The sequence below is a fragment of the Oncorhynchus keta genome, chromosome 2 (assembly GCF_023373465.1).
Source record: "Oncorhynchus keta strain PuntledgeMale-10-30-2019 chromosome 2, Oket_V2, whole genome shotgun sequence".
NCBI lineage: Eukaryota > Metazoa > Chordata > Actinopteri > Salmoniformes > Salmonidae > Oncorhynchus > Oncorhynchus keta.
Genome location: NC_068422.1, coordinates 51,945,100 through 51,957,926, shown reverse-complemented (window position 1 = coordinate 51,957,926; position 12,827 = coordinate 51,945,100). Strand labels below are relative to the sequence as shown.

Here is a 12,827-nt window from a genome sequence, read left to right as displayed (position 1 = left end):
GAAAATAAAAATCTTGTTGATTTATCAAGACCAGTCCCCATGCTTGTCTCAGAGCAGCGCTATCTTGACCTCGGAATGCTGTCTCTTCCATTAATATTTAAAGAGTATTTTCCAGTAAGCAACACTTTGGAACAAAGTAGGTTAATGAAGGTAAACAATCTGTCATTCAGTGATATTTAATCCCATAAAATAATTTGTTATGGATCCATAACGAAATAAACATTTGCTTTTTGAGTATTTTTTCATTAACGAAAGCATAAAGATGCTGATGAAGAAATACAGAACTGTACAGTATATGGTTTATCCGACATTTTGCGGTTGCATGAGGTTGCCCACATGCACTTTAAACATTTGAATAAAGCATTTAAAGCATTTTGAAGATAGAAGCCACCTGCATTTGTTTATTGGGCTACTGTGCAGTCTGACAAGTAAACATAGCCTACAGTAAATACTGTAGTAAATATGGTAAAGTAATGAATAATTCCTTACATAAGGGAGAGCAGGCCATGTCTAGACTTTCTCGGTGACCTCAAGTACTCATGAACTCTTTCTTGAATGCTTTTTCAGGTTGCATCAGTCACGGACAGAAACTTCTGGAGACAGTTTTAATGACGAACACCCAGAGCCACATTTGCCTCGGGATCCATCGCAGTTCGTATTCTGCGTCCACTCGTGGTATCTCTCTTCAGTTAAACATCTTTGGAATAGCAGAACAGCGTAACGATCCGGACAGCCCTCGCTGTGCCTGGTGAGCAGTTGGTCCAGTTCTGTTGTCAGAAGGAAAATGGAAATGTCACATATGTTGCCACATATGTTGACTCTGCCTGTAGGAGTTGGAGTTCCAGAGCTCACAGGTGTGCCTGGAATGGATTGTGACTCCATCTCCTTCCTCGCCCTCGTCAACGCGTCATTCTCCGCCTGACTCTCTGTCAATGACGAGTGACACTCTGCCAATACTGCCTGGCTCTGGACCAATGCATCAGCTGTCCCTCGTATCTCTGCCCTCAGATAATGTTACTCTTTCTGCTGGTCTGCCTTCAATGACTCGATCTCGGCCTTCAAAGTTTGAATCTGATCCATGTGCACCTTCATCAGATGAGCAGAATGTTACCGCCCTGAGCCACCATCGATTAGTGGCCTATGATAGAAACGGTAGATCAAATAAGAATTAAAAGTGACTCCAAGACACATGCTGCGTACAGAAACACATTTTAAGAATCCAGCAAAACTAACAGCTTTTTATGGGAACCATGCGTTTTTTCGGTGCGGCCCATTGTCCAGCCCTTTGTCCACTGATCTCCACGGATGGTTGGTTGTATGATCTGCAAAAACACATTCACATTTTTAATACGCAATCATTTTTTATTTCGCCTTTATTTAATTATCAATTTTATTACACAGTATGGCTGCACATTGATCTTTTTTTTTTTTTAAAGAAAATGCACTGAAACCAAAATACTTTTAGTTTTGGTGATGTCACGCCCTGGTGTAAGTATTTTGTGTTTTTCTTCATGTATTGGGTCAGGCCAGGGTGTGGCATGGAGTTTTTGTATTGTGGTGTGTTTTGTCTTGGGGTTTTGGTGTGTATGTATTTGGGATTGTAGCTAGTGGGGTTATCTAGCAAAGTCTATGGCTGTCTGGAGTGGTTCTCAATCAGAGGCAGGTGCTTATCGTTGTCTCTGATTGGGAACCATATTTAGACAGCCATATTCTTTGGTTGTATTGTGGGTGATTGTCCTGAGTGTCTTGACGTCCTTATGCTGTGTTAGTTTGCACCAGTTTAGGCTGTTTCGGTTTTCATTACGTTTATTGTTTTGTAGAGTTTGTGTTTTGGATTCGTGTTACGTTTGTTTTATTAAACATGGATCACAATATACACGCTGCAGTTTGGTCCGACTCTCCTCCACCTTATGAAAACCGTGACAGGTGATCCCCTCAGCTCCGGCTCATTTTCAAGTCCTCTCTCTGGTGGTTACGGTCCTAACCCTGGAATGGGTAGCACCATAGAAAGTAGCTGGCTTGATGAAAACAATGTCCATTTCGTCTCTTCTCTTTGGTTGCGATGTCATTTTTGAATGATAAACGGCTCGAGGAGTACTGGTAAGGTGTGACTTTCAGCTTACAATAGGCCTTAAGTATACAGCAGATTGCCGATTGTCCTCACTTTGATTATGCTGTAACAGCATACTGTAGCAACATGACCAGGATATCTATTCATTTAAGTGAGCAGATTAGGGCCTTCAGGATGAACGGAAAATCTAGTACAGGCAATGTTTTGTTTTAACCAATTAGTATATTTATTTGAGTTTAACCACAATATTTATTATATTATTTGTTATGTCTTTTCTGGTGGACTAAACTAAAATTGCAAGCAACTTTCTATGGCTTGTTTAAAACCATAGTGATATTGTGGAGATGATTTCAAAGTTTTTAATGCTGATCAATTGCCTTGCACAAAGTATCAAAATACAGAGAGGTGGTGGAAAGAGTCTATTGTCCTGCTAACAGCCCATAATGGGCTATGAAAATAAACAAAAAATGTCTTTATTAAAGAGTATCAGAAAGAATGTTGGTACTTTTTATTTTGATCCAAATCTGAGTCACTCAGCTTTATGTAGGTGCCAGGGCTATATGACTGCGCCATCAACTTGATTATTTAGCAGACATCCTTTGATTATATTCAGTCAACACATATCTTAAGAATATCATGGAATAGAATTTACCTTTTTTGTTTCGCCTAGAATAAAAACCTTAGTGTAACAACAGTTTTAGTAAGTAATATTGACGAGTAGAAACAAGGGTGTAAACGTGCAGGACAGAGGAATAGCAATTCTTACATTATTGTTCTAAATTCAATCACCTTCTTCATCCTCATCATTCAGTTAATTGAAATTCAACTTTGAAGACGTGCACAATTATCAGTTTCTATTTGGTTTATATCGCCCATTCATTGTCAGTTAGTGATATATTAGCACCTTGGGACCCAAAAGCATAATCAGTGCTCTAACTCCCGCTTGCCCTTGTCTGGAGCAATGAAGCAGTTACGCAGGGTACCGTACTAAATTACCTCTAAATCCCGCAGCATAATCTCAAAACTTTTAGTTGAGGACCCACTGTATGCTATCATAATATCACCCAACCCTAGTAAATATTATATCATGTTACATGAGAACTTCTGGGATCTCACCAGTACAGGTCTATGGACATTGATGTGGGGCAGAAGAGGCTGGCGAATGCGTCCTAGCAGGACCTGTTGCTTCATTCCCGGAGGACACTGCTGGCGACAAAACACCACTAGATTAAGATGAAGAAACATTGTGGTACTTTTCATACATGACCTGGTATTTCGTACATGGTTTGGTATAGGCTAACTACCCAATAGAGCGCAGTGAGGTATTTTACTCTTTTCACACTACTGAGCCAAGTCTTGCTGTACTGTGCTGGCCTGGTTACGCATCCTCTAAAGTTGCTGAAAAGGACAATGTGAAAATAAAATATCCAAGACAGCACAGTGTGGTATGAGTTGGCATGATAGTGTGAAAATGGCATTGTTCCCCTTACATCTGCCTTGCCCAGGGTGTAGACGGTCTCTAGGATCTTGTGGTGCAGCAGGTACTCCATGCATGGCCCAGTATCTTCTGACTCCTCCTGCGTCAGGATGTCCAGCATCAGCTCCAGATGAGACGGGATGTTGGTGTCTGTCACTGGGTCTTTGTCATCTGACAAGGTAGAAATAAACAAGCAAACATTGCTTTCGATGCACATTGTCGTTACAGGTAATACATAATTAATAACATCTATTCTCCATGTATGTTTACAGTGATTTGAAACTCATACTGGATTTCTATTAAGTGCTGTTTATTACCCGATGTCTCTATGTAATAATGTGTGATGGCCTTCCAGTGATACATAAAGTCCTCCTGCAAGGGCAGTGAAGGCGCAACCTGAAACGGAGAGATTCAATCAAAAGCATGTTTACCACACAAGATTGTGATATGAGGATGGGATAAGTCCAGTGTTTGCTTAATTAGTTTAGACATCTCTACTCTAGGCCTAACCCATTCAGGCACACAAACTACCTTTAGTGCCTATTGATGGTAGTATTTTCTGGACGGAGGAGTTTTGTTAAGAGACCCAACGCTCGTTCTGGACGTTAAAAGGGTTAGGGTTTTCACACGCCCATATTTCCATGTTACAGCGCTTGTTTACAGAAAACAGACGGAAGATAGTCATAGCTGTGCTAATTACGCGCTAGCTATCTGCGTCACCGAACAAGTGTAAACGGAAGACTGACGCCACAAACGTGTTGTCAGTGAAAAAATATTGTTGGCTGCAACTGTGTTAAAACTGGTTAACACAGTGAACAGTAGGTTTCTCCCATCTCCAGAGGAACACTGGAGCTCTGTCAGAGTGAGCTCTGTGACTGACAACATGTTTGTGTCTGTCTTCCGTTTACACACAGGTGTTTGGAGATGCAGGACATAATTAAAACTCCTTTAGTACATTATTGGGCTACTATAGGCCTATAGACAGTTTGTGTAAAGCATGCACTCTCGTCCAGGCAAGATGCACAAAAATGTACTCTGCTTGAGATGTTTTCACTCTCTCTGCACAATGGACATGTAGGCCTACTCCTTGCAGCCTCCAACTGTAGTGTCTTAAAAACCGTATAAATCACTTTTCTACCTAGCTACCTAGCTACAGACCCAATAATGTGATTTAACCAAAGATTTCTGGTATTCATTACTGGCCCTTACAGGATAGGTACTAGGGATATGCATATCTCCTTTCATGAACGATTTGATACGCATCCATACAAGGGCTCCGATACAGGATATAGTTAGTTTTGAACAATTCAGTTTGATTAGAGAACAAATTGATGGACAATTTTTTTTTCTGCATGAACAAATACATTTTCCATTTTAAATGTATATCTGCTGCTGATGGGAGCTCAGGAGCTGGGCCTATGAGCTGCATCTGTCTGTGTGTGTGTGTGTGTGTGTGTAATTCATTTGAATTTTATTGCATGGCATAAGTATTTGATACATCAGAAAAGCAGAACTTAATATTTGGTACATAAAGGCTGTAACGTAAGAAAATGTGGAAAAAGTCAAGGGGTCTGAATACTTTCCCAAATGCACTGTACCAAATGTGCATTTTGTGTTTGAGGTCAAGCCTTCTTTACAACTGCGCATGTACACCATTAAGTATATGTATGCTTTTTGTCCCCACACTTTTCATCTGAAATCACCATCACCAACGGATTAACGTATTTTTGCAGATAAAGAAATGTGAGCTAGTTCTATGACAATATCTATCTTTAGAAATTATCATGGCATTTAGCCAATTAATATAATGCAGCTTTGGAGTTCTAAAAAGCGAATGGTTTAGACCATTTGGAATATTCCTGAGAGTTTATCCCACGTCAACCATGCTCAGCTCCAAAAAATGTATTGCTGTCCTTTATGAAATTACACTGTTCAACTATGTTTTATGGTTAACCTGAACAATCAAAGTAAAATCTGAATGACTGTACCCCAGTCAGCATTTGGATGGGAGTTACATCCACTCCAGTAGGCTACACAACTCCCGGTTAAAAACAGCATTTTCCACAATTGGTAACAATTAGTTGAGTGACAAATAAATTACATTGCTTGTCACTCAACTAATAAAGCCTATGATTTGACATAGTGAAAGCAATTTTACAAGCATCTGAAAGCTGAAGGTGCCACGCAGATGTACAAAATGTAAATAGAACAGAGATATGCCTATTTCTCGTTTGCACAAGCAGCTGTGCCGCCCACACTGTTGTTATCTGACAGGCATATGCAGTTGCATGCATAACAGTTTGATAGGCTACAGGGCTTGACATTACCTTTTTTTAGCCACTTGGACAAGTAGGGCCGCCCCCAGGTATGTAGGAAACATCACCTCCACTTCGCTGATCCTCAACTCTGGGGCCCCACAAGGGTGCCTTGCTCAGCCCCCTCCTGTACTCCCTGTTCACCCATGACAGTGTGGCCAAGCATGCCTCCAACTCAATCATCAAGTTTGCAGACGATACAACAGTCGTAGGCTTGATTACCAACGATGAGACAGCCTACAGGGAAGAGATGAGGGCTCTGGGAGTGTGGTGCCTGGAAAACAACCTCTCACTCAACATCAACAAAACAAAGGAGATGATTGTGGACTTCAGGAAACAGCAAAGGGTGCATCCCGCTATCTACATCGACGGGACTGCAGTGGAGAAGGTGGAAAGCTTCAAGTTCCTTGGTGTACACATCACTGACAAACTGAAATGGACCACCCACACAGACAGTGTCGTGAAGAAGGCGCAACAGGGCCTCTTCAACCTCAGGACGCTAAAGAAATATGGCTTGTACCTAAAACCCTCAAACTTTTACAGATGCACAATTGAAAGCATCCTGACGGCTGTGTCACTGCCTGGTACGGTAACTGCACCGCCCGCAACCGCAAGGCTCTTCAGAGGGTGGTGCGTCTGCCCAACGCATTACCGGAGGCAAACTACCCGCCCTCCAGGACACCTACATCACCCGATATCACAGGAAGACGAAAAAGTTCTCCTACTTAAAAAGATGAGGCCTGTAATTTTCATCATAGGTACACTTCAACTATGACAGACAAAATGAGACAAAAAAATACAGAAAATCACATTGTAGGATTTTTTTATGAATGTATTTGCAAATTATGGTGGAAAATAATTATTTGGTCACCTACAAACAAGCAAGATTTCTGGCTCTCATAGACCTGTAACTTCTTTAAGAGGCTCCTCTTTTTAAGTGGGAGAACTTGCACAATTGGTGGCTGACTAAATACTATTTTGCCCCACTGTATGTATATAATCTTAATTCATTCCTACTTAGGATATGTGTATATGTTGTGTAATTTGTTAGATATTACTGCACTGTCGGAGCTAGAAGCACAAGCATTTTCGCTGCACCTGCAATAACATGTGCTAATCACGTCTATGTGACCAATAAAATGTGATTTGACTGATTTTTTACTTTTCCGAAAGCAGAAGTCACTTAAATGTGACTGAAAATTGTGTTGGACAATGCAAGGAACCACTTCACAAAATAATCTGAAGAAAGGGCTACATGTGTTACATATATATACTGTATGTTACAGGAGAAGGTCAATTTGGGAAATGTTAAATCAGTCAGTGAGCTGGTATGGGTCGTAATCAGAACAACTTATCGGGGAAACAAATAACACAAATGATTCAAGATAGACTGAAAAGCATTTAAACATTTTCAACAATCTTCAAAATATCTTTCATTCATTGTTATCACTGGTACAGACAATGGAAGGCTGTAGGTCTCTGATCCCATATATTATACATTATCGCCTTGATTAAAACACTTAACCCCCCCCAAAGTAAAATACTGCACTGATAGGCTACTGTATAAAACATATGCAGTCCATCAACCCGCCATCTGGAGAGCTACTGGGTGTGCAGGCTTTTGATCATGTGTATGTGACCAATAAAATGTGATTAGATTTTTGATTTGACTGATTTTTTTACTTATCCGAAAGCAGACGTCAGCTCAAGCATACTAGTCAGCTTATCAAGGTCCTGTTGAGCAACTGATTTTTTTTATGTGGTGTGTTTGAGCAGGGCTAGAGCAAAAGCCCGCACACCCAGTACGCAGCATTAGTTTCCTCAACTGTGCACCCCCATCAAGTGCAAGTCTGCCATTTGCAGCTATACACGAGTGACGATGGAAAGTTATTTCGGAAATGACAATAACATTAATACATGCAAGATGTAAAGTGATGGTCCTGTGTTTCATGAGCAGAAATAAAAGATCTTATAGCACAAATCTTATTTTGCTCAAATTTGGTGCCCAAATTTCTTAACATATTTGTTAGTGAGAATGTCTTATTTGCCAAAATAATCCATCCACCTGACAGGTGTGGCATATCTAAGGCCCTATGAAATCCATTTATTTTTTCTCAAAATTCCATTTTCATTTTTCTGAATTCTATGTTTTACAATTTACTCTAATTGTGAAAGACTGTCTAATAAATTAATGAATAAAGTCAACAATTTAATAAGATATAACAGTAAATTTGTAATGATGCAACACAACATTGCACTATTTTTTTTATCAAGACAAGTGCTTCAATACAGAGTCCTACTAAGCGTTTCATTATAAATGGAAAAAAAGTAATGCAAGAATATAGGCAACAATGCAGCAACCTTCTCATCTGTTTCCAGCTGGCTGAGGATGTTCGTGACTGCCTGGGATGATTACTTTTCTGCCACCAAAAACTCTGTACAGATGAACTGCATGGTACTTTACTGATTCAAACCAGTTATTCCATCTGGAGGATGCTGCTCCAAGGGGATCCTTGGCCAGCACAAATTCCTTCATAATGAGGAAGTTCACCCATCTCTTTCTGGCAGGCTTCTTGAAGTCTCATCCATGTCACAAGTGAAATATTTGTAGTGCTGCCAGGTCTCACCCACTAGATTGATGACATGGCTGATACAGGTTACATGGACACTGTTGGGCATCACTCCTTTCAGAACCTCCATGCATGCCTTCAGGCAGTAGGAGGCATTATCTGTGACCACTGCTCAGGCATCATTCAGGTTCAGATTGTTGCTGTGGAGGGAGGCTAGTATTACTTGGGAAAACGTTGAGTAGATGCATCTGTCCATGAAAACAGCATCCACCAGAAAGTACTGGTTTTCAACATCTGCATTGAAACATAAGGAAAAACTTGAATTATGTTATGTACTTTTTGAACATCAAAAAAATGTGTTATTTAAATGTTAAGTGTAAACACAATATAGATACGGCGATTGTTAGCTTGATGGAGAGGAAGACAGCTGCTAAAATTACGCATTGCTATATTTCACGATAGAATATCACAATTTGCATGCGTCCAATTCACATTGCAGAATGTAAATGTAGGCTATTGCAACGGTATATTAATAGGCTGTTCAGTTATCTCACCAATGGCTCATGTTTAGAACCCTGCAATCCCTTGCATCTGTCTTGTCAACAACCACCACAAACTTCTTCCCACAGATCTTCTGTAGAATGGCAGTCATACGTTGGTCGAACACACCAGGCAGGTGCGTTTGACGGAGGCCGCTCTCATTTTCAGGCAACGCTCCTCCCTGTTTTCAATGCTTCAGCTTTTCCAAAGGGATGTCAGACTCGGTGCACACAGCCACAAAGTCCTGAATAAATTATTTTCTTGAATATGCTGATGCGCTTGCACTAGTAATGGTCTTTTTAAGAGGGATGCTCTGGCTAACACAGTGCTTTTCCTTGTTCTTCACATGGGCTTTAGACTTTAAGTGGTCATCACACATATTTTTACAGGTATGTTGACAGAATTTGCAAAACAGCTCATCGCCTGACTCATAATAGTCCTTTGGGTATTGCTCTGCTCTGAATTTAGGGATTAGGGTCAAATTATTTTGTTTTTTTTACGACTTGGCCCTCTCAGACGGCCTCTTCAACATGTTTCTCAAAGTGACAGCCAAGTTGTGAGGTTGACGTAAGGGTCCCACGCACAACCAACCCCCCCTCCCCCTCAAAACACCCCAATCGAAAACTGAATTATTTCTCTAGGCCTACTTGTCTGTAATTTTACAAATCTGAAATCATTTAGGTTACTACAATCATTAGGCCTACTTCTGTTTTTTTTATAAAAAAATTTAAAAAATCAATTTGTCAAAATATGGAAAATTCTGAAATATTCCACTTTTTACAGTTGATTCAATTTTTATTACCAAATTCCGCAATTCCATCTGAGTTTTCCACATCGCGGAAATCATAGGGCCCTACATATCAAGAAGCTGATTTTTAAAATGTTTTTTAGCCTTTATTTAACTAGGCAAGTCAGTAGAACAAATTCTTATTTTCAATGACAGCCTCGTAACAGTGGCAGAACGACAGATTTTTACCTTGTCAGCTCGGGGATTCGATCTCGCAACCTTTCGGTTACTAGTTCAACGCTCTAACCACTTGGCTACCTTAAACAGTATGATCTTTACACAGGTGCACCTTGTGCTGGGGACAATAAAGGGCCAGTCTAAAATGTGAAGGTTTGACACACAACGCCACAGATTTCTCACGTTGAGGGAGCGTGCAATTGGCATGCTGTGCAGGAATGTCCAGTGGGTAGCCCAAGGGTGAGTGATTCAACTGGGAGCCCCTGAGAGAGTAGGTCTGAAGAGGATGATCCAAAAAGGATGCGTGCTAGTAAGGTTGGATTTCTTGCGTTTATAGTCATGGTGATAAACAGCACTGCGCTGATGGAGCAGAAATGGCAGAAGATAGATGTGGTAAAAAAAAAGTTGCAGCAGCAAATAATTATTTTGGGGTAAGAGATTTTAGTACTTCTACAGGAGGTTTTGAGAGAAGGGGTTCCAGCCGCCCAGGCCAATGGCCTGGTGTAGGGCCGTTTAGTGACAAAGTAGTGGGATTAATATTTAATCATTTCTGCCCCCAAATTCATATTCATTATGAAAAATAGTCCCTTCTAATTTTGTCTGGCTTGCCATTCCAAACAAAATTAATATGTTTTGCTCATTTAATTAAAAAAAAAACATTTTTTTAAACAGGTCGCTAGGTGTAGGCAAGACCATAAGCAAATTGGTAAACTGGGAAGAGTTAATCAGGGTGATTTTTCCACAAATAGACAGGTATTTTTCTTTCCATGGTAGCAAGATCTTATCTATTTTTGCTTACTTTATATTAAAATGTATTGGAGTGAGATTTCTTTCTTTTTGGGATATGTATACCGAGACTGTCCACATCACCGTCAGACCATTTTATTGGTATACTACATGGTAATGTAAAAAAAAAGTGTGTGTGTGTGTTCCAAAACATAATATAATCCAGAGGTTAGAAAATGTATTGAGATCCTCTGAGGCTGTGGAGGGATCCAAATTGTGGATTTAAAAGAAAACATGAATCAGTTTACAATGAGACCTTTTTAAGCCCTGGATTTCTAACCCCTTGATATTATTGTTGGATCTGATTTTAACAGCTAACATTTCGATGGCAATAAGAAATAGATATGCAGATAGTGTACAACCTTATTTTACTCCTCTTGAGTTTAAAACCTGAGAAGTAGCCATTATTTCCAATTTTACACCTACTATACATAACTTTAACCAATTTTATAAGCGATTCTCCAAAATGTAAGAAGTCCAGGCATTTATAAATAAACTCCAGTCGTACAATATCAAAAGCCTTTTCAGCTATGAATAGAACTGGTTTCCCAGATATTTCATATTGTTCTATTGTTTCCGGTACTTGTTTTATATAAATTGCCAAATGTATCGTCCATGTAAAAAACCTGTCTGATTATGATGAATAATATCCAACAAAACCTTTAATTCTACGCACTATACATTTGCACTGATGGGTAAGAGGTCTACAATTTTTTTACTGGACTGGATCTTTATATATACACACACCACTTGGATCCTCTTTCAGTAATAATGAATTAAGACCTTGTTGAGTGTCTGATAATGTACCATTTATATAAGAGTGGTTAAAACATGCAAATAACGGTCCTCTGAGTTTCTGTTACGTACGCCTCTTGGAGGGACCGCAACCCCCCATGGAGTGATGAAAAGTATGTGATCGTAGGTGCTGGGAAGGACAGAGGCAGAGAAAAATACCGTTGGAAGGAAAGGGGCTGGACGGAACCAAAGCAAAGAAAGTATAAGAGAAGAAGAGTCCCCTCTCCTTCCTGCCTTCCCACTTTCCTGCCTTCCCACTAAGTGAAAAATGTCATCAACCAAAAACTAAGTCCTATTGGCATACACATACCTCTGAAGGAGCGGCTACAAAATAATATCAACAAAACTTTTACTGACCACCACAACAAAAACACAGGACATTGGAAAAAAAAAAAAGAAGCTCTCCTCCCTGAGGGAGGAACCCTGGCTTTTATCAAGCTGGAGAAAGAGTTGGTAATTGAAGAGACAGCTGTATCCCCTGATGAGAGGGAGGGGTCAGAGTGCCAATCAGCGATGGGGCCGACCAATCAGCTGCTTTTGGAATCCAGAAAGCCATTTCCTGAAATACACACGTACAAACCCATAACAATACAAACTGTGGAATGTAACAATATCATAAGTTTGGCATACCTCCACTGTTATGCCATCCAGCCGTGGAGTTTTCCTGGACTTAAAAGCATTAATTGTGTCAAGGATTCTCTGAAATGTATCTTACATTATTAGCAGAAAAAATCCACACAATTAGCTTCGGTTAGTAGAGATGGAGGAGACTGAAATTAAAACTTATGCTTAAAGTATTTCCTCGTTCAAAATATTGTTTGGTGAATCATGGATGACAAGATCAGTAAATTATTTTTTGGTAGCATTTCTATGTTGAAGATTTGTATATTCCATCCAGTCCACTTTATATGTATAGTATATTACACTTGATCTTTGTTGAATAAGTTCCTCCAATTATTTTTGTTTTTTTCCCCAACTTATTCTGAGCCTCAATGGTACCGTTTTATTGCTATCTATCTGTACTGTTAGTCCTTCCATTTCCTTTGTTAATATGGACTCTTTTAACTGAAATTGCTTTTGTTTTAGAGACAAGTACTGAATTGCATGGCCTCTAAAGGCACATTTAAAAGTGTCCCATATAATAAGGGGTTCTGCTGTACCTACAGTTGAAGTCAGAAGTTTACATACACTTAGGTTGGAGAGTCATTAGTGGTCCTTCTGTAGCTCAGTTGGTAGAGCATGGCGCTTGTAACGCCAGGGTAGTGGGTTCGATTCCCGGGACCACCCATACGTAGAATGTATGCACACA

The 12,827-nt window shown here is 39.9% G+C and overlaps 1 protein-coding gene across 1 annotated transcript; it reads right to left on the bottom strand.

The window, feature by feature from the left end:
- Window positions 1-311: 311 nt before the first annotated feature.
- On the bottom strand, window positions 312-3,984 carry LOC127911666 (FHF complex subunit HOOK interacting protein 2A-like). The gene is made up of 4 exons (XM_052478587.1): window positions 3,866-3,984; window positions 3,562-3,719; window positions 3,188-3,274; window positions 312-1,322 (listed from the first exon to the last, which is right to left on the bottom strand). Exons 1-4 carry the CDS (start codon window positions 3,909-3,911, stop codon window positions 1,212-1,214), a joined length of 402 nt encoding a protein of 133 aa, XP_052334547.1. The 5' UTR covers window positions 3,912-3,984; the 3' UTR covers window positions 312-1,211.
- Between the last annotated feature and the right edge of the window lie 8,843 nt (window positions 3,985-12,827).